This window comes from Mercenaria mercenaria, chromosome 4 (assembly GCF_021730395.1).
Source record: "Mercenaria mercenaria strain notata chromosome 4, MADL_Memer_1, whole genome shotgun sequence".
Lineage (NCBI taxonomy): Eukaryota > Metazoa > Mollusca > Bivalvia > Venerida > Veneridae > Mercenaria > Mercenaria mercenaria.
The window spans coordinates 90418740-90442700 of NC_069364.1; the positions used below are offsets into that span (position 1 = coordinate 90418740).

A 23961-nucleotide genomic window follows, 5' to 3' on the forward strand; every position below is an offset into this window, starting at 1 on the left:
AAAGTTGGGATTGTGCTCACTGCTACAAGTAGACACCGTCGTTTATATGACTGAAAAAAATTGTTGAAAAAGACGTTAAACCCGAACACACACACACACACACACACATAGGGCGCATTCGGCATACAAACCCGTGTAACTCTGACTAGATCACCCGAGTTCACCTGAGTGACACGAGTAACAATTGTAGTCCGAACGCTTTACCGAGTAACTGAAAACGAAAGAGAACGTTACCTATACGCTAACAGTTCAAAAGCTTCTGAGCTGTAACAATGATAAAGAATGGTTGCTACTTTTGACACATAATGACTTCATTTACCAAAATAAACAGCTGATCAGACGAGACAGTATCTCTCGTATCAGAAATTGTGTTGAATTAGTGGACTTCATGTATATGTTTTATGTATGCAGTATAGTGCTGTTAGTTGATTGCATTGCTGCTGCGTGTATCTTACATAATGTTTGCATTTTCAATGAAAATGAAATAAATGATTTTTGTAAAGAACCTAGATTACCTTAATGAGGGCAGTCTGGTATCGTTGTTAGCGATAAACTGGTACGACTTCTGTCAGAGTGAAAAATCAGACTGGATTATTATCAATCGACTATCAAGCAACACTTAGAAAAAATGTTCAGTCCATAATGTTTAATAGACTAGAAATTTCTATTTTATGTTAATTTATACTTTAAATCATTTCTGAAGCAAGAGCTACAACTTATATTAATCCTCTTATGTCTGCACATGACTCTACTACCCCGAACCATTTCAAATTAAAAGGGTGTTTGGTTTGATTTTTTTTTTTTCGTTGTTGTGACTGAAATTCATTTAAGGAAACAGTGGAGACCCTGATCACGTGATCTGTTTTGCGGTGTTCAGTCTGCACTGTTTGCCAAGACCCTTTATAGGACACTGGGCATAATAATCACTCTGGACAATAACCCTTGCCACGTAGGTGTGAGAGAATCCATTTTCCACATTTGAGCTGAATGCCAGGGACAGTTGCTGATACATTTACCATTTTCAACTACTTTTGTATATCTTGACAGGTAATCGAATCCACAACCTTTAGCCAGGGACGTTGATAGCACTTAGCCATGTCCATTGAAGAAATGTTACGAAAATGAATAAGCTCAACTCTACGGTCTCTATTCCCCCATGCTAATGAATTTCTTTTTTTTTTTGTATGAAAATGTCTTTGTTTAAAACGACATAACTGAATTCACCATGCTCACAAATAGCACATAACAAACAGTATGTGTTTTTTCAAACTTTGTACGTAGTACAGTCATGAAATGTGCTAAATGCTAGTTTGACTTTAAAAACAGCAAGTACCAGTTCTTTATGTTGCTCAATTGGGTTCAACACCATTTCCAACAATCTTATTGCCATATATGACCGACAGTCACTAATGGTAACAAATGTTCATTCTCCCTGGCAAGCTTAGCAACCTAGCTAAGTGGCTTACCAGTACACTTTCATAGGGAACTGACAATTCTACATTCGTATGAATTGAGGTAGATTGCAAATGGCCATGGAAGGAATTTCTTCTCTAACCGGATCAAGTCCGTGACCTTCCGACTGGCAGTACGGTGCATCAACTACTGGGCTAACAAGACAACAGTACCATATGTATCTGTGGAAAGAAGGTTTGTCGGCATGTAGGGAGGTTGATTTTTTCACTTATAACTTCAACATCAATGTCTGGCTTCTTTTGTGGATTACTAGTATAATATATGTCCTTATCACTCATTATGTGTTCTTAAGCCTAGATGTTTTTCTCAAAGTTGTCCCTTGTGAACCTAGAAAGAAAACTTACAAGCTTTAAGAATCAGATCGAGAACCCTCGAAATATGCTCGACATGGATGTTTCTGTAAGAAGCAGATTTCTCAATCTCTGTCCTATTCAGCAGTATCTACAGATAGGGGCATGAATGCCAAAAGAACATTTCAAAGTTACTCTGCATTTAGAAGAAAATAAAAGGTTTTAAAAGAACAATGACAGCACGCTCCACTATTCGAAGGCAATTGACAATATGAATGAGTTTGGTTCTAGAACTGAAATAATGATTCAAGGATTATTTTACTTGATTCTATGATCTCGCTTTCAACGCTGAATAGATATAAGTAGTTTTCAACCCAGTACCGCACTTAGTTTTGACAAGAGCAACTTGATGGTAAAATTTTAACCGTAATTTTCTTACTACAAAAAAAGGACATAACTTTGCCAAAATTAAAGTAAGTGTTATGGAACTTGATGCTTTTACCTTGCTTTACAACCCTGAAGACATGTGGGAAATGTCAACCCAATGTCCCCATTAGTTTTGGAGATAGCAACTTGCATGCAAACACAACAATATATATGCACAAGAAAGAGGGCATAACTTGTCCAAAATTAAGGTTATGGGAATTGATGCTTTGACCTTCCTTTACATCACTGGATACATGTATAGAAGTTTCAATTCAATATATGCATTAGTTTCCGAGATAGTAACTTGTATGCAAAACTTTAAATAGCTTTTTCTAAGTTTAAACAGTGGGGCATAACTTTGCCAAAGTTCAAGAAAGAGTTATGAAAGTTGATGCCATGTCCTTTACAACATGGAAGATATGTGTGAAGTTTCAACCAAGTATCTGAATTAGTTTTAAAAATAAAACTTGCATGCAAAACTTTAACCCCAAAAATGGGTCTGACTTAAGATTCATGAGGATTGTGTTAGGTTGGTATGACCTTATTTTACAGACCCGAAGAAATGTGTGAAGTTTTAACAAAACATCTGCATTTAAAAGTTTGGATATACTAACTTGCATGTAAAACTTAAAACTGCATTTCTAAGCCCAAAAGGGGCATAATTTTGTCAAAATACATATTAGAGTAATGGGACTTATCTTCTGCGGTTAGTTAATGACCTTAAAAAGTAAAAATAGGTTTCAAAGCAATATGTCTATAAATGAGACCCATAATTTACATTAGATTCGATCAAGAGTTATCTAATTTGATTATTTTGGTAGGTCTGATGAGTGGAAATACTTGTTTGAAGTTTCAATTTAATATCATCTGTGGTTACTGAGATAAAGCCTTGATAGTAATTGCACCCAACATTTTACCAGGCAACCAACGACGCCTGTTAAAAGTGTTAATGCATTCGGATTCGATCGCCTTTCCCAGCTTCAGGAGGTGGGTAGAATTCGGATGACACAACTACCATCGCCCGGGTTACACGAGTTATACTCGATACTGATCACTTGTGTGAACGTTCATTAAATTGTGTGCAATGGTTCGGTAGATTAGGTGCGCATAAGATTGCATACGCAGACCATAGTAACAATAAACAAAGTGCAATAACTCGGCAGAATATTTATCTAAAATAACGTAAAGTGAACCATGCACAACTAGGGTTGCTACTGATCACTTGTGTTAAGTTTCATTATATTGTGTGAAGTTTCATTAAATTGTGTGCAAGGGTTCGGGAGCTTAGGCGCGCACAGTACTGCATATACAGACTGAATGTATATAGAATATTAACAAAAAGCAAAATCCCGTAACTGTGCAGATTTTTTCCTGAAACAACCTAACATGCACCATGCACAGCTAGGGGTCGTAGGCAGTGTTGCAATTTCCATTACTGCTCATGAACAGACTCAATCAAACAGAGTCTGCTTTTCATTATTTGCCTTGTTCTCGGTGCTTTCGAGGGATCTACTTTCCAGATGTTATTTAGGAGTTGTTGGGTTTTACGCCATTTTCAGCAATATTTATACGTTGTGATTAGTTAACCTTATCAAAATTTTTAAGTCTGTGTTCTCTGAAGTAACTTCACGACTTCCCAAAATAAATCACAGACATTTAGACGTGTTGTCTTCAGTAAACACAAATCTCGCCTACAACCTTTGTAGTTGTCTTGTACCTATAACGCTAACCGGCCATTGGCTTAGGTGAGGTAAGCTGATAAAACAGCCAACAACTGTTCAGTTGTCTGAAATTTTATTAGGTATTATTTAAAAGTACAACTAATTGTAATATACGTAAGTATAATTCTATGACTTTAATACTCACAATAGTGTACAGAAAAAAACAAAGAAAAAGATGTGAAGACTTGAAATTTTAAACTGACGAAATGAGGGACACAACCAGTACTGAATAAAAGCAAACTAACTTGTAAATGTAAATGTATTACCTATTGAGCATCAAAGCGAACAAAAAATTAAACCAGCATCTAACCATCTTCAAAGGTTTATCGTTATAACCGGTGCCTACTGAGCAAAACGCAATGGCCAATGTGTGTTCACATAAAAATGACATAAATAATTTGGTATCCAAAAAAGCAAATATTAAATACTTGCAGTAATAAACTAATTTTATCTTAAAAATAAAAGAAATTTATTTATTCAGAAAAAACATTTAATGAGCCACTTTAAACGTTCAATACGAGTCTAATTAAAATACGAAATGATGATAAATGTGCAAAACTAGAAAATAGAAATAAAAACACAATGCTTATAATCTCGTTCAGCAGCATTTAAAACAAATAACTGATAATGATAAAAAGTTGTAAAAATGGAATATATGCTTAATATTTACAAAAACTTTGGTATCAATGATGCTATCTCACATGTAAAGTCAACACAACGTAAATATATGTCTTTATCAATAAAATACATAGAAAACAACAAATTTAAGCCGGACTACAAGAAGTATATACAACCTGGTAGACTCTTAAATGAATATCTATCCTGTAGCTGAAAGACTATGTAAAATTTATTTTGGCCACTAGTTTTATTGCTCTTTTCTTCAGGACGTATGTGCAGTAAAATACTAATCCGATTATCCCGGTAACATGTTAAAATTACATTTAACTTAAAAAGTTTTATTAGCAATCAGTTCCATGACTTGATCATATGAGAGCACTCTAAGTTTATACATTCACTAACGATCGTCTGTATTACTAGTTTATATTTCGCACATGATTTCGGATTATACAAAATCCGACCTGTTGGATGAGGAGAATGCCGGGTTTGTTAGCATTATACTGGGAGACGGCGCCACACCACGTCCACTCTGTATGGTCACCTTCGGCTTGATGATAGGTGGCGAGTTACTAGAACCTGTAACATAGTTTATCGCAAAACTTAATATACAAACGCAAATAACATGTGTAACATTCACGGCATTAATATTAAATAAAGAGTAAATGAAATAAACATTATGCTAGCGTCACTATGTTTTAAATATTAAAATTCATCTTTGTAACTTCTTTACGTTTGACAGAATCAACGGACTGGCCAACGATCTTCACAAAGACAACTATACTGTATTACATTACCTTCACACTGAAGATGAGCCTAAAGTCTGGATTAAATGAGGATAAATTGTCTTAAGACAGTGCAACATGGAGATACTGTTTAGAGAATAAACGTATTTATTTTTATATTAAACAAAAGAAATACAAGTGGTCAAAATGGACCGAGGTCGCTCTCCCAAGAAGGACTTAGTTAGATGAACATCCGTTATTGAATTTATAAAAAGTAACTTGTCAAGTCAAGCGTAACCATTTAAACAAGTTTAAGAGTGGCCAATACAATGTTGTTAAAGTCAAAGTATGATGAAGATCTACCCAGTGGTTCACCAGAAGGAGCCAAACAAAACTTTTAAACAAAATTAAGAGAGGACCATACAAGGATGTTATAATCCAAACTTGGTGAAAATCCATCTATGGTTCATGAGGTCATTCTAAGGTGCTTGTATCATCAGTTCTGGTGACCCCTGAAAGTGACCTAGCAAAACCATTTGAATAAATCTGCGAAATTACGATACAAGAATGTTACTGACAATTTTAATAGTGCTTCATGAGGTGAGATGAAGTAGTTTAAAAGTTTTTTTCTGTTTTCAGCTCTGGCAGACAATACAAGGGGCCAAGCAAAACTACTGAAGAAATCTGTCAGCTGTCCAATCAAGGACGCTAAAGACCAAGTTTGGTGAAGATAATCCAGTGGTTCGTGAGAAGTCATGTAAAGGTTTTTCTATTTTTAGCGGAGCCAGAGGAACAAATATAAGGGTATATATAAAAATGCTACAGACTCAATTTCGTGTAATTCTGAACATGAAGTTTAAAAAAGTTGAGGTAGGACGATGGCCAAATGATGCAGAAAGATGACGCAGGACGAATGCCAGACTATCAACCTCTACCAATAACTAAATAGCAAAACATGACAAAAATCCATCAGAAAAGACATATTCGAATATTTAAAGAAGAATAATAAATATACCAGGCTGTCTCAGACTAGATCTATGTATCCCAGCATTCAGTGTGCTGTTATTGTCTATTGCTCCTGTCTTTGCCACTGAATTCACTCGGTTCAGGGTCTCGCGTTGATTTTGCATCGTCTGTCGTAATGTTTTGCGTTTCTAGAAAAAAGTGGAATATTCATACTGTAATATTGAGCAAAATCAGTTACAAAGTACTATGAAATCAAACCATAATTATTATACAATTTCACTGAATAAAAAAACAACATTTAGAAAACATAATACGATAGAGCTACTCAATATACAGAAAATAATTTTCTACATATTAACACTGAAAAAAGTTCATAATTTGCAAGCTTACAAGAAACAGAACTTACCCAGACATCTGAATGCTACCATGTACCAATATGACACTTCAAAGACATATACTTCATCACTGAATATTGCAATATATAATAGAAAACAATGTATAAAAGTTGTAATGAAAATGGTTTGCTCAACATTTCAAGACGCAGCTTTAAGTGACTCAAATATGACATTCGCACAATAAAATGTTGAAGAGCAGTCATTTCAATTCATAATTCTAAGCATGAGGGACACTTTTCATACAGTGATATCATGGTCCTTTCCTTATATAGACATTACCATATATAGTAAATTTATGAATAACAACTAAAGTAACAGCATATAGTTGGATAGCAGATAACGACAACATTAATCAAAGGTAAAATTATATATCTTACATTACATTCAATTGTATTTAACATACGCTTTCACCAATACCATATCTGGCTACGACCATATGTTAGGAAAGGACGGTGAGTTTAATGTGCCTTAATGACTCGTTTTGTTATAATAAAACAATTTTAATGACATTTTTTGTAATCCTATTTCACTTTTTGCCGTTGTTAATTTTTCCAAAATGTTTGTCCAAATATGTTTCAAACTAATGCATATTCTCCTTTAATTACAAGAAATTGTATTTACAAAGGATGAAAAATCTTCAAATGCATAAGGCACTAGAGTTAAACTGTGTTGTTATTCGACATTTAAATGGTTACTCAACCACTAAGTGTTGGATTTTTGAAAAAGGCCATCAAATTCCATTTTAAATGTATTTTTCCTCTGCTCTTCATTACCAAGTGATAATATTATTCTAAAGGTATGGCCACCAAGTACACTTTCGAGATTCAAATGTATGTCCTATTTCATGTAAGGAGAATACATTAATTTGGATATCAATTTCCATTCAACTAGTTTGTATACCACCTTCGTTACAATCTGAAAGAGGTTTTTGCGATCATATAAACACAACAAGCAAACAAATAGTGCGCATATACAAAGAAACTTCCACCTAAAATGTAATTAAATTCTTCTGAAATTTATTCATTTCAATAATAAAAAAAAAAATTGTTACAAACTGAATAATTTATCATGAAATTTGGTGTAAATTTTAATTAGAAATAAACAGCAGTTAAAAATTAGATTACTCCTTCCCGTTGTAACTTGTTCATACCATCTAAATATTTGAGTAGAAAATGCAATAATCATTTTAATTGCTTTAATCAAAACGTCAAATATAGGTGTGTTTTGTCAGTCAGTTAATTTCTATAATCAAACAAAGAGATTAAATGGGAATATATTTCCTCTCTCTTTGGAGTCGGTTAGTTTGGGTTTACGGCGCATCAACACAGTACAGGACTAAAACTTTGGTTTCACATTATTTTACATCGTAATAAAATATGAGGTATGGAATCAACAATTTTGAACATGTACCTCCCGGAATCATAAAAGATACAGCAAAACCAAGTGTCCAGACAGGGTAAGACAGGGATTACAGTTCTATTCACACATCAGTATAAATCACTAGGACTAGACAGCTGTTTAAGAATATATCTTTATAGTGCTCCGAAAAACAACAGATATTACGACTGGTCACCATTTTTTAACTGGGCACAGAAAACAAATCTTTTGTTCTTACATCAAAGCCGTATTTTTTCAGTCAAATGGTTTGTTTAAACCCTTTCTCAGAACAGTGTAACATTTTGTTGCCACAATTAAATTGTCGACTGATTACTTTCACAATATGTAAAAATACTGAACAGTTCATTTTAGTCAGAGTTAATTTAACTACGAAAATAAACCCATAAACACAGATATGATGGAATACACCGTACACAAGTTTTGTGTGTAAGCATTTGAACACGAATTTTCCATTTTGCATCAAACAGTAACATAACACAGACGCTGAAATAAAATTTATTATAAAACATACAATATTTAAAACAAAGTCAATTAAAACAGCTGAAAAACAAGATATTGCAAAAATGCTAATACTTGGTAAACTTACATGGATAATGGGGAAAAAAGTTAAAGTACAGAAACACAAACATAAAATTTTTACTAAGGCACCAATGTTTAAGGTATATTACTTCAAATATTAAAAGTTATTCTAAAAGAAATGAAATCTTTGGAGTACTAGTATTGGTTTTTGTTGCCATTATCACTAAATGCAATGAGTTTTCAACAGGTTTTTATATAATATTTTTATGAAATCCCTAGATACGTACATTAGCAATGAGCATCTGACAAATGAGTTACTCGCGTACTGATTTGAGCAGCAACATTATGATTCACAAATGCACATGGTTTTAAACTGCAAACTTTTGTTAAACAAATATTTTTAAAAAAAGCCCTTTTCTGGAAATTTAGACACCATACAATGCTCATTTGAAGTATTCATTTACATCTTAACCACTTCATTTCGAGCAGGCATACTCAGTCGAAGCATCAAAAATCTACAAGAACAAGTTTGACCACATTAATCTTGAATTCTTAAAAAAATTATGTTTTAGAAAACTCTTTTTTTATAAAACATACGCTGAAATTATGCTTTTTTTTTCATCTAAAACTTGCAAATTTGACCACTATAAAGGTATGTTCATATATCTCTTAGTCAGTGACATACCCAAACAATATATTGCACAATGTATTTTTAATATATATATAAATATACTCAACATAAAATTATGCAGATAATAATGGCTGGTTCATACTGTTTACAACTTTACAACACAACAGAGGAGGTAAAACTATAACCTTTACAGACATAACAAAATGTAACAAATTATACAATATCACAACATAACATCAATCACAACAACGTAAAAATGTTCACAATAAATAACACTATTCGCAACAACGTAAAAATGTTCACAATAAATAACACTATTCACATCTATGTAAAAATGTTCACAATAAATAAAACTATGTTCATATGTATTAGCGCTGGGCATCGGGCCAACGCTTTTATGGAAGATGCTAAAATATAACAAGAGGGTCATGATGACCCTGAATCGCTCACCTGAGTAATATGAGCCACATGTTTAAAATGCCAAACTGATGCTAAAATATTAGAAAGTAGGTTAGTAGGTCACATTCATGGTCACTGAAAGTCAGTTTTAAGATCAGTGTGCAAAACTGTACATGTCATCCAAATTTCAAGACTGTATCTTAAAAAACAAGAAAGTAGGTCAGTAGGTCAAGGTCACGGTCAAGTGACCCCTAATCACTGGGGTCATCAGGTAATTATTATTAAAGGTGGACGGACAGCTCAGTCACGACAGTGGTTTGCACACTGGCCTTCCAATCCTGAGGTCGGGGGTTCGATCCCCGGCAGCTACTCGGGAATTTTCAGAAACGCTTTTCAGTGTTTCCCACCTAACTAGAGGTGTACTGGTCAGGAACCCAGGCAATCCTTGCGTGTATCAGTGCTATACACTGGGCACGTTAAAGAACCAGGCTGTCTATTCGCTACGAGATAGGCTAAGTTAGCTGGACAAGCCTGTATCTGATTTCTGATCTCTCTGTCGTGGGGGCTTTGTCTCACTCTGTCCCTCTGGTCAGATCGCTCTGTGACTGTACTAGTAGAGGATGAATTATGCATCTTGTGTGGCTGCATTTGAACTATGTTAAGCGTCTTTGAACGTGAAATCGATCATGAAAAGGGCGCTATATAAATCTGGTATAATAATAATAATATAATAATAATATAAACAGTCTAGGAAATATGATCTGATAATTTTTTAAGTATTTATTCCTATATAACTCATATAACAAGTGACCCCCAGGAGGGGCCTTGAACAATCTTGTTAGAGATCCACAAGGCAATGCTACATACCAAATATCAAAGGCCTAGGCCTTGAACTTTCGGACAAGAAGATTTTTCCCCCATATAAGTCTATGTTAAATTTGGGACCCCCAGGGCAGGGCCTCTTTTCACCCCAGAGGCATAATTTGAACAATTTTGGTAGAAGACCACAAGGCAATGCAACATACTAAATATCAAACCCTAGGCCTTGCAGTTTAAGGCAAGAAGATTTTTGAAGTCTTTTCCTATTTAAGTCTACGTAAAACTTGAGACCCACAGGGCTGGGCCTCTTTTCACCCCAGGGGCATAATTTGAATAATTTTGGTAGAAGACCACAAGGTAATGCTACATACCAAATATCAAAGGCCTAGGTATTGTGGTTTTAGACAAGAAGTTTTTTTCCTACATAAGTCTTTGTAAAACTTGTGACCCCTGGGGAGGAGCCTCTTTTCAACCCAGGGGCATAATTTGAAAAATCTTCATAGAGGACCACAAGATGATGTCACATGCCAAATATCAAGGCTCTAAGCCTTGCGGTTTTGGACAAGAAGATTTTTAAAGTTTTTCCTTTCTTTTGCCATGGCAACCGGAGTTCTGCATGGAATTCAATTCTTTGAATAATTTTGAAAGGGAGCTACCAAAAGATCATTTATGTAAAGTTTGGTGTAATTCTGCTCAGTGGTATTCAAGAAGAAGATTTTTTTAGAAATTGTTGACGGACGCACGACCCACGACGGGCGACGGACATTGAGCGATCACAAAAGCTCACCATGAGCCTTTGGCTCAGGTGAGCTAAAAAGGCAACAATGTTACAATCAGGCACTTAACAAATACGAGATTTTAACCTCATATCGATGTGGGACTGCGATGCTTAGCAGTCGCGTGGCACAACTCTATCATGTTTCAACACTCCTGTTAAAATATTTTTGTTGGGTTCAACAAAACAATTACAGGTCATTTTTCAAAGTGGAGGAAGCTAAATCAAGGAGAATCAAAATCCCTAGTTACATAATCTGAACAATAATGGACAAGTAAATGTATCAAGTACTTGTTAACCATTTCCTGACGCATTTTCTCACTGCAAATCCAACATGAGTCTATCATTGCACTTGCCTAAAGGATAATGAATCATCATTACATTAATATCATGACACATTTTTGTACTTGCATATTTCTATATATTTACATATTTGCTAGTTATATATATTTGATGCCCTCTAATAATCGAGATCTGCAACTAAGTCCAATCTGACCTCGTTATGCTAATTCCATATCAAGGGATTTGATTTGGAATAGATTACTGATAACCAAGGACTGTCTGTGCACTGAAAATCAGACAATGTTATGAGTCTGGTCGATTTTAGAAATGGACCTGTCAATTTGATTTCCGTTGTAACAATTGAGACCAACACGAAAAATAATGATCTTTCCATTAAAATCTTAGCCTAGGCCAGCCAGTGTGATCCAAAGCATTAAAATTAAAAAAAGGTCATTTATTTTGGTATGGTTATATTGAAAAATGAGGAAAATTAAGGCCGTTCTGTAAAAGGTAGAAATAACTGAATGCATGAAACAATTCATAAAATATGAAATAAAATTAACAACCAAATAATAAAATTACACCAGATAAATTAAGCATGTTTAAACTGTTGTGCATAATATGACAACTTCCAATATGCCCAACCTTAATATTCAAATGTCATGATATATATATATAACACTTTTCCCTGAGGAATTTCAAAAAAGGGAAACAATAATCATACTTTCTCACTAACACTTTACAGAAAAGCACTAGCAGAGAAAGTATGTTATAAAAGTTTTTGGAAAGGTAAACGCATATTCAGGTCAGGTCTGTTTTCTTTTAAAGACAAATTTTAAACCTGGTTTTTTTATCAATTTGACAAGAGTGAAAATACTTTCACAGAATTTCTTAAAGCATTTCACATCTGAATGGCAAAATTCTCCTGTCTATAATCACATTAAGCAGACACTCGGAGATTCGGTTAAACTCGATGAATGATTTGGCATTTTTAAAAAACCTCTTACACTTCCTTTAGCATACAATACCACAAGCACATCTTAGAAATCATTAAATATCTGACAGTGTTTTAATGATGCCATCATTTCAATCAGAGTTGATGTACAACAAGAATTACTTTGCTGTTACATCAACATTTGGACTCATTAATACAGACCATTATATACTTGGTGCAGTACTGGCCAGTCAAGCAGAATCTAGGAAACATTTAACTGATAGTTGGAGCATAATTTAAATGATTTTTTATGTGTCACTCAGATATTGACAGTTAATACTTGTCACATCAAGAGCGTTTGGTACTCTACAGTAATTTTACACTCTGGTGGTGACAGTAGAATTTTTTTAACACTGTCAGCGTTTTAATGAGTGTTAATGGATAAAGGAATAGTTTTTTCTAGGAAGCAAGCGGCTTGACACAGCTATAGCTAATCCGAAACCCATGAGTCTGTAGCAAATGACTTGAAAAGAAGAGGTACATGGGATATGATTTTAAATATTTGTATTTTCCGTATTAAGAAAGGTCGGGACATGGAAAAGAATACTTATCAGGTTTAAATGTAAGTGTCTATCAAATATGTATCTAATTCCCAAAGACTATACATTCATGATACTTGGCACTTCAAAGTAAATCATATTTAAATTTAAGACTGAATATATAACTAAATTGGAAGACAAATCTACCAGTAAAATAAACTCAGTTAACTAGAATAAATCACCACTCACTGATACCATGAGCTCTCTTCGGTAAAACGATAATACCATTTATTAAGTGAACAAAATTCATCAATACCATTTTCTGTCATTTGTGTATAACAGAAATTGGTATCGATAAATTCTGTATGATATGTGTGGGTTATCTTTCTCTGTGTATAGCATGCATGTATTGTTTGCATGAAAACAGGAAAATCGTGTATCAATGTACACCATACAGCAAACAATACAAGAGCCGCACCATAAGAAAATCAACACAGAGCATTTACGACCAGCATGGATCCGTCTGGACAGGATTCATGCTGTTCGCTAACGGTTTCTCTAATTGCAATAGGCTTTGAAATCGAACAGCATGGATCCTGACCAGACTGCGTGGATGTGCAGACTGGTCTGGATCCATGCTGATCGCAAACACACACTGTTGTTTTTCTCATGGCGCGGCTCGATCAAAATTATCAAATATCCGAGTTGTAGCATTTTACTGAAGAAAAACGTTATGAAACAAACTAATTCAAACTGTTGTCGATGTACATATTTGGTCTACAATCCAGAGTAAATACTCATATTTTTTTTGTTCTGAATAACAAACATGTGCTGTTATTGAACGTTAATAATACTCCTGCAATACTGCTATGTCAGAAGCGAAAACTAACCTTAACAATGCAATAATAGGAACAAATCTGAAGCAAAATGCTATGCACATGAACACCTCATTGTAATAATGTGTAATGAAGTTTCATTGAAACCCCTTATATTGTTTTTCAAGAGTCTACCGACTCAATGACCAGCCTCTGGATGACTCCGATATATTGAAACAGTAGTTAAAGGTCTTTCAGACAAATTAATCTTTTTCAACAATAAAGTATACTGCATCCATGTGCCAAACTATAAAATTCATCCATCGTTAATCAAAAGAAAGCTCAGACTTATTTTTGACCAATCAATAATTTTCAGATATTTCAGGTTCAGAGTGAAGTAAGAGAAACGTCTATTATTGCAATGATTCAAGGTTCAGTTTTATCACAGGACTCTGTACCACAGCTTGTGCTACGAACCTATCTATGGTTCAACACTCAAGTTTGCTGTACTTAAGTCAAAATTTGAAGAAAACACTTATGAAAATGTATTTCTGATGTCAATAAACATTATATTTTACTGTACGGCTTGCCCGTCAACTTTCAAACCTACTTGCCCTCGATTCTTCAGACCACAGACAGAAGTTTTCTTTTCTTTGTTAGGTTTAGAGTCGCATCGACACTGTTTATGTACAACAGTTCTGATTATTGACCAGCAAGCCGTTCAGTGAGTGAATAACTTAACCTTACCTATCTCTTCACTTCTAACAAGGTAGTATTCAAACCACTATTTCCGAGTCTACAAGGCACTAGAAGAGAAATCTGGCTCCAAAGGTATATAAATGATTGGGGAGACCAGTATAAAACGCCATTTCATTGGTCAATTGTAAGCTTGGGCATAGAATCAACCAATCAGACTTCTTAAACTGGTCATCAATGTCAGTTTTATAACCTTGGATCAGGCAATTGTACATAGTGCAGCAGGTTCATTCTCTCGGTAACTGCACTGAAGCATGCAACCTTTAGTCTTTTACCATTAAATGAGCCGTGCCATGGGAAAACCAACATAGTGGCTTTGCGACCAGCATGGATCCAGACCAGCCTGCGCATCCGCGCAGTCTGGTCAGGCTCCATGCTGTTCGCTTTTAAAGCCTATTGGAATTGGAGAAACTGTTAGCGAATAGCATGGATCCTGACCAGACTGCGCGGATGCGCAGGCTGGTCTGGATCCATGCTGGTCGCATACCCACTATGTTGGTTTTCTCATGGCACGGCTCAAATATCAAAACAACTCCATATGCATAGATATTGTAAAACAAATAAAAAATGTTAGAAATCAAACAAGACATAGTTACAAAATATGTACTGCATAACTGAGGTATAAAACAAGACTATTGCCTAGCAATGAAAGTCCTCAACTGGAAATAGTATTTTTCATATTTGCTGCTATAAGGACCACAAGTTTCATAACTGAAAAACCTGCATCATCTCCAAGCTACCTTTAATCTGTAAGTAAGTATTCATGAAAACAATTCTTGTTCTTGGAAATCTCATTTAGTTTCAAAGCTTTGACAGAGATGAGAGTCCATCATTTGTGAATGATAGACAAATGGATGAATGGATGGAACATTAAAACAAAGGGCATGTTTTTCTTTCCATCTAAAATGTGTTTACTAATAATCCATGACAAAATCTCTTGTACTTTGTAAGTTTCTGAAAAATCAACATTTTTCTTGTGTTCTGGGACTATTTGTTGGCAATGCAAGATTTGTTCAATAGCAAAAAAATAAAAGGACACCCATACTCTCTATTTTGACCTCTATTCATGTATCAAGTTTTATGAAAAGGTATCTTGCACTCTTTAAGATAAGCACATGATCCCACACTTCCACTTTTTTTCTCATACAGTAACACAACACGAAAATAAAAGGGTGTGCATATACTCCATATTGTCATCTAATCATGTAACAAGTGTAATGAAAAAATATCTTGCACTTTTAAAGTAAACACATGATCCCACTTTGTGTGAATGATGGACTTAAATACAGACAGGGGGTAAACCGTGATTCCCCTTTGGTGAAACACCAGCAGGGGTCAGAAGAAATAATAATGTCAACAATATGGCAACCATTACAATTACTTGAGCCCTTACAAACATCTGCAAGCATTAAAAAAATCAAAACATACACACGAGATTTCAAAGTAACTCTGCAGTATGACATAAACATTCTTCTGCAAGAATTTAATTAAACTGTCTGTGGTTTCTTTTTCTGCTGTTCATCTTTCAAAGCTCTCAGGAATGCCCAAGACTCTCTTAAATGTTTCTTTTTCTGAAATAATTAGGTACTTCTGTAGAGACATTACTGAATGTCATTAGCTTAATTGTGAATTTGTTAGCAAAAACAACCTTGCTCTAGTTTTGTTAGCAGATGAGTTTTGTTAGCAGAGGGGAAATTGCAGTAACATAACTAAGTCAGGCTAGCCCTTGGGATGACATTTATAGGTTAGTGTGGATGACTGGTTTTAGGTTTTTCAGCCCATTTGAAACTTTTTAGATTACCTATAGAATTATTACCATCATTTGATATCGATCTAAAAGCCTTTTTCATATAAATTTATGTTTTGTAAAATAATTTAATCTTTCCTAGTTTTCAATCCATTTTGTACTTTATTTCATATCTGCATTTCAAATTTTAAAGACAAAATACAGTGGTCTTTTATTTGCTGCCACAGAATCATTTAATATTAGAATGATTGAATAGTAAAACTTAGTCATATATTATGTTTGTTTCAACGACAAACTCTAAACAAGGAAAACACAACAAAAAGATCAAGGTTAAAGGTTCCTATTCAAAAACAAGAGGACCATGATGGTCCTGAATCGCTCACCTCTTCCCACATGACCCAGTTTTGAGTATGACGTCGTTTTTTCTATTATTTGACATAGTGACCTAGTTTTTCAGCTCATGTGACCCAGTTTTGAAATTGACCTAGATATTATCAAGATAAAAATTCTGACCAATTTTCATGAAGATCCATTGAAAAATATGGTCTCTAGAGAGGTCACAAGGTTTTTCTATTATTTGACCTACTGACCTAGTTTTCGAAGGTATGTGACCCTGTTTTGACCTTTACCTAGATATCATCAAGGTGAACATTCTCACTAATTTTCATGAAGATCTCATGAAAAATATGGCCTCTAGAGAGGTCACAAGGTTTTTCTATTTTTATACCTACTGGCCTAGTTTTTGACCGCATGTGACCCAGTTTCGAAACTGATCTAGATATCATCAAGGTGAACATTCAGATCAATTTTCATGAAGATCCATTGAAAAATATGGCCTCTAGAGAGGTCAAAAGATTTTAATAATTTTAGACCTACTGACCTAGTTTTTGATCGCAGTTGACCCAGTTTCAAACTTGACCTAGGTATCATCAAGATGAACATTCAGACCAACTTTCATACAGATCCCATGAAAAGTATGGCCTCTAGAGAGGTCACAAGGTTTTTTTATTATTTGACCTACTGACCTAGTTTTTTATGGCACGTGACCCAGTTTCAAACTTGACCTAGATATCATCAAGGTGAACATTCTGACCAATTTTTATGGAGATCCATTCACAAGTATGGCCTCTAGAGAGGTCACAAGGTTTTTCTATTTTTAGATCTACTGACCTAGTTTTAGACCGCACATGACCCTGTTTCGAACTTGACCTAGATATCATCAAGATGAACATTCAGACCAATTTTCATACAGATCCCAAGAAAAATATGGCCTTTAGAGAGGTCACAAGGTTTTTCCATTATTTGACCTACTGACCTAGTTTTTGAAGGCACATGACCCACTTTCGAACTTGACCTAGATATCATCAAGATGAACATTCAGACCAACTTTCATACAGATCCCATGAAAAAAATGGCCTCTAGAGAGGTCACAAGGTTTTTCTATTATTTGACCTACTGACCTAGTTTTTGAAGGCACGTGACCCACTTTCGAACTTGACCTAGATATCATCAAGGTGAACATTCTGACCAATTTTCATGAAGATGTCATGAAATATATGGCCTCTAGAGAGGTCACAAAGTTTTTCTATTTTTAGACCTACTGACCTAGTTTTTGACCGCACGTGACCCAGTTTCGAACTTCACCTAGATATCATCAAGATGAACATTCAGACCAATTTTCATACAGATCCCATGAAAAATATGGCCTTTAGAGAGGTCACAAGGTTTTTCTATTATTTGACCTACTGACCTAGTTTTTGATGGCACTTGACCCAGTTTCGAATTTGACCTAGATATCATCAAGGTGAATGTTCTCACCAATTTTCATGAAGATCTTGTGAAATATATGGCCTCTAGAGAGGTCACAAGGTTTTTTCTATTTTTAGACCTACTGACCTAGTTTTTGACGGCACGTGACCCAGTTTCGAACTTGACCTAGATATCATCAAGGTGAACATTCTGACCAATTTTCATGAAGATCTTGTGAAATATATGGCCTCTAGAGAGGTCACAAGATTTTTCTATTTTTAGACCTACTGACCTAGTTTTTGACGGCACGTGACCCAGTTTCGAACTTGATCTAGATATCATCAAGGTGAACATTCTGACCAATTTTCATGAAGATCTTGTGAAATATATGGCCTCTAGAGAGGTCACAAGGTTTTTCTATTTTTAGACCTACTGACCTAGTTTTTGATGGCACGTGACCCAGTTTCGAACTTGACCTAGATATCATCAAGATGAACATTCTGACCAACTTTCATAAAGATCCCACGAAAAATGTGACCTCTAGAGTGGTCACAAGCAAAAGTTTACGGACGCACGCACGCACGGACGGACGGACGACGGACGACGGACACCGCACGATCACAAAAGCTCACCTTGTCACTTTGTGACAGGTGAGCTAACAAGAGGACCATGATGGTCCTGAATCGCTAACCTGTCCCCATGTGACCCAGTTTTGAACTGAGTATGACGTCGTTTTTTCTATTATCTGACATAGTGACCTAGATTTTGAGCTCATGTGACCCAGTTTCAAACATGACCTAGATATCATCAAGACGAACATTCAGACCAACTTTCATACAGATCCCATGAAAAATATGGCTTCTAGAGAGGTCACAAGGTTTTTCTATTATTTGACCTAATGACCTAGTTTTTGATGATACGTGACCCAGTTTCAAATTTGATCTAGATATCATCAAGGTAAACATTCTGATTAACTTTCATGAAGATCCATTGAAAAGTATGGCCTCTAGAGAGGTCACAAGTTTTTTTTATTATTTGACCTACTGACCTAGTTTTTGATGGCACGTGACCCAGTTTCGAACTTGACCTAGATATCATCAAGGTGAACATTCTGACTAACTTTCATGAAGATCCATTGAAAAGTATGGCCTCTAGAGAGGTCACAAGGTTTTTCTATTTTTAGACCTACTGACCTAGTTTTGGAACGCACGTGACCCAGTTTCGAACTTGACCTAGATATCATCAAGATGAACATTCAGACCAACTTTCATACAGATCCCATGAAAAATATGGCCTCTAGAGAGGTCACAAGGTTTTTTTATTATTTGACCTACTGACCTAGTTTTTGATGGCACGTGACCCAGTTTCGAACTTGACCTAGATATCATCAAGGTGAACATTCTGACTAACTTTCATGAAGATCCATTGAAAAGTATGGCCTCTAGAGAAGTCACAAGGTTTTTCTATTTTTAGACCTACTGACCTAGTTTTGGACCGGACGTAACCCAGATTCGAACTTGACCTAGATATCATCAAGGTGAACATTCAGACCAACTTTCATACAGATTCCATGAAAAATATGGCCTCTAGAGAGGTCACAAGGTTTTTTTATTATTTGACCTACTGACCTAGTTTTTGAAGGCACGTGACCCAGTTTCGAACTTGACCTACATATCATCAAGTTGAACATTCTGAAATAAAAATTTCATGAAGATCCATAGAAAAGTATGGCCTCTAGAGAGGTCACAAGGTTTTTCTATTTTTAGACCTACTGACCTAGTTTTGGACCGCACGTAACCCAGTTTCGAACCTGACCTAGATATCTCCAAGGTGAACATTCTGACCAACTTTCATAAAGATCCCATGAAAAATGTGACCTCTAGAGTGGTCACAAGCAAAAGTTTACGCACGGACGACGGACGCTGCACGATCACAAAAGCTCAACTTGTCACTTTGTGACAGGTGAGCTAAAAATCCTGTATCAAAAATCATCAATGTATTTTTTCCACATTGTATAAGTAATATCAAATTCTTGGAGGCTTTATTATCAGACAACTACAGTTTGGCAACTGCAATTAGTAGTTTAAGCATCTTAATGTTAGAATGGTTGGGTATAGCGAATGACAATCATTTCACCACATTTTAGTCTGCATTAAGCGATCATGCAGGGTGGCAGATAAAAGATTAACCAATTTCCAAAATTATACTGTATCAGAATCCTGGTACAGTTCAACTTTTTTCTCTTGCACACAGATCACTGAATTATCTCATTTCCTCAAACTGACTGATCTCTACCATATCCTCTATATAACACCTTATAGAGATTCTTTGGAATACTTAAACTGGGATAAACAATACCCTGGTTCTAACAAAAAGGAAGTGTAAATCTGGCGCTATTTAATGAAAACTCCCTTTTCATCTTGCAAATTAATTTCCATGACCCCCTAGACATTGTGCTAATGAAACTCCATTGTATATTCATTCCAACAAGAGTGCAAGAATGTCACAATATACGCCCGTCACAGCAAATTTCTTTACTCTAGCACCTGTATTTGCAAATGGAATTTTAACTTTGTGGTTGTTTAGTAATAACTAAGTGTTTTGTTTTTCTAAGTCCACAAAAAAACTCCTTACCAGGTAGAGATACCTTAAAATACACCTAAAATTGGAAAGTAACATCTATGTTGTACCACAGAAAAGTGGTCTTGGTTTTTCCCTACGGTCAATTATAAAAAAGTTACAATATAAGTTATTTATAGTAACAACTAAGGGAAGTAAATCTTAAAAAAAAAAAAAAAAAAAAAAAAAAAAAAAAAAAAAAAATTGTAAGTCCTCACAAAAATCTTTACCAGGTAGAGACTGGTCAAAATACACCTCAAAATTGCATGTAGCATGCATATTGTACTACAGAAAAGTGGTCTCGATTTTTCCCTATGACTAGTAATGAAAAAGTTACAATATAAGCTATTTATAGTAACAACAAAGGGAAGTAATTCGAAAGAAGGGAACTGCGCATGACACTTCGTCTCATGATGGTGTATAATTGTGTCAAGTTACATCAAAATCCCTCAATGCATGAAGAAGAAATGCTTCGGACAAAGTCATTCTTGAATCTGACCTTTGGCCTCTAAGTGTGACCTTGACCTTAGACCTAGGGACTGGTTCTTGCGCATGACACTACGTCTCGTGGTGGTGAACATTTGTGCAAAGTTATATCAAAATCCCTCTATGCGTGAAGAAGACATGCTCCGGACAAGGTTTTCATTCTTGTATCCTTTGACCTCTAAGTGTGACCTTGACCTTAGACCTAGAGACCTGGTTCTTGCGCATGACACTCCGCCTCATGGTGGTGAACATTTGTGCCAAGTTATATCAAAATCCCTCTATGCATGAAGAAGAAATGCTCCGGACAAAGTTTTCATTCTTGTATCCTTTGACCTCTAAGTGTGACCTTGACCTTAGACCTAGGGACCTGGTTCTTGCGCATGACACTCCTTCTCATGATGATGAACAATTGTGCCAACTTTCATCAAAATCCCTCTATGCATGAAGAAGATATGCTCCGGACAAAGTCATTCTTGAATTTGACCTTTGACCTCTAAGTGTGACCTTGACCTTAGACCTAGGGACCTGGTTCTTGCGCATGACACTCCGTCTCATGATGGTGAACAACTGTGCCAAGTTTCATCAAAATCCCTTCATGCATGTAGAAGATATGCTCCGGACAAGGTCTGTGGACGCCGCCCGCCCGCCCGGGGCGTTCCCATAATACGTCCCGTTTTTCAAACGGGCGTATAAAAAAAAACATTATATAAAATGCCTTATTTCTAAATTGAATGAAAAGAAGTTGTAACACATGAAAAGGCAGATTTTGTCTGAAAAAGAAGAAATAAGCTTTTGTCAGGGTTAGATGCTTACTTTTTTCTAACAATCCTGGCGGGATTCCTCCTTACAAATTCAGCTGTCCCTCCCTGATTTCAGGAATCCCTCCCATTTTCAGTTATTTTATCGATTGTTAACACTATTTAAAAAGATTCAATAAACATATATAACCAAAGCAAATACATCTTTCTTTTATTTACAAACTTCACAATACATTTCCTGTTTATCTGCGTAGTGTGAGAGCCATTTGTAGTCCTTCAGCCATGAACTTTGAAAATCACGCTTACGTTGGTTTTTTTTCATAATCACGTTGTGTTTCCAAATGCTGATCTTTTGTTTTTGGTTTTTAAATGGCTGATTCCGTAATGCCATCGATAAATTTCCACATGACTTTTTGACAGGTAAACAAATAATCGCAAAAATATAGGCCAACCGAAAGCGAGGCTACATGGTAAAACCCCGTACCCGGACCGTACCGTACATGTTAGACTGGTACCCGCTGTCTCTTCTGTGATTTCACACTATATATTTTACAGGATGCGGAACCAGTCTACGTAGATGTATGTATTCCAGAGTAAACATCCGGACTGTGGTTAGAACAGATGTCGACTTCGAAAATCGATTCAAAGCAAGGTTTTTCTGTCATTTTGGTATTTTTGATAAGTTTTTTAGCTATATTGAACTGAAAACTTACTGTCCCGACAGGACAGCCAGCTTCCAAGTTCAGGATGCCCTCCGCTAAAATAGGTGTCCTCGGGATCGCGGGACTGCGTTAAGATAGAACCCTGACAAAATTGTCTGGGGTATAGCAATGGAAATTATCATCAGTTATGTCATATAAATTGAATTCTTAAGAATAAAATCAAAGGAAGCTTGCCGAGACATTTTGTCTCGACAATTTAGACCATATGGCCCCCAGTGCCCCTCCAGACACTGTTTCAGGCAACTAGGTAGAACTATGGACCCTCTATAAGTTAGCTGGATGTAAGAAGCAAGTGATTCAAAATCAACGACCTAAACCACTCATTGACAACTAGGTAAGGCCCTTCCTGAGACATTTAGTATGCCTGTTAGTAGAAGTTAGCAAAAGCTGAAATTAAGTGGTACTTGATAAGATATATCCATACATCAAATGAGGCATACAAACATGCAATGACTGAAAACAAGCACACAACAATCATGCAAAATATTACAATGTTTAAAAAATAAAGTATTTAGACTTGTGATATATATAATTGGAATTAGAATTGTGTCTATTTTAATTCTGAAATTACACAAAAATGGAAAAATATTTACTTTTAATTTTGAAATTTAAAAGCTGTATTAAATGAGCATACCTCCAAATGAATGGAATTAGGATGATAGATTTAAACAAGACAGCATTAGGGCCCTTAGCTGCTTTACAGACCTATGCATTTTGACCTTACTTTTAAACAAGTTGGTGAACATATAGATGTTTTGTTTGAAAGGTTTTTTCTATTTCCCTCTGGCAGCCCCTAACTGGAGACAACACACCAAGCTTGGTGAAGATCTATCAAATGGTTTATGAGAAGAGGCTTTTTAAAGACTATTTTTTCATTTAAACCTCTTGCTGTCAATAAAAGGAGACATGCAAAAAAAAATGTCTAGGTCAGTTCTAGGAATTCGGTATATTTGCAAAAAGCGATTAACAAGAAGAAGCCATTTTCAATTTTCTACTTTAGATCTTGTGGCTCCCTGGCAGCATTTAAATGGATCAGGAAGAACTTTATGAATTAACTTGAGTGAGGTCCATACAACAATGGTGTAGACCAGGTTTCGTAATCCATGAATCAGTTCATGAAAAGAAACTGTTTTCAATTTTATATTTATACCTCTTGTGGCCCTCATTTGAACAAAATTGACAGAAATTCATACAAGGATGCTACTGACCAAGTTGGTGGAGATATATCATGTCTTTCCTGAGAAGAAGTTGTTAAAAGCGTTGTTTATTTTTAGCTCTGTTTACCCATTAAAAGGTGTCAAGTAGAACTATTTGGACATGCTTGAGACAGGTCTATGTCTGATTCCCACAGACCATTTGGTATAAATTTAACCATTAGTTTCAGAGGAGTTGATGATTATGT

The 23961-nt window shown here is 35.5% G+C and overlaps 1 protein-coding gene across 4 annotated transcripts in view; it reads right to left on the minus strand.

Annotated features, from left to right (window-relative positions):
* Positions 1 to 3966: 3966 nt before the first annotated feature.
* The window catches only part of LOC123552411 (glutamate [NMDA] receptor subunit 1-like), a 70763-nt gene continuing 50768 nt past the window's right edge, over positions 3967 to 23961 (minus strand). For 2 of the 4 annotated variants that reach the window (XM_045342065.2, XM_045342066.2), the window contains exons 16-17: positions 6266 to 6404; positions 3967 to 5104 (exon numbers count right to left, since the gene is read on the minus strand). In XM_045342065.2, the coding sequence (XP_045198000.2) occupies positions 4974 to 5104; positions 6266 to 6404 (270 nt within the window). In that variant the 3' untranslated portion in view covers positions 3967 to 4973. Of the gene's footprint in view, positions 5105 to 6265; positions 6405 to 6622; positions 6682 to 8492; positions 16050 to 23961 lie in introns of those variants that run through there. The other 2 variants (XR_006686610.2, XM_045342067.2) reach the window with 2 other exon arrangements.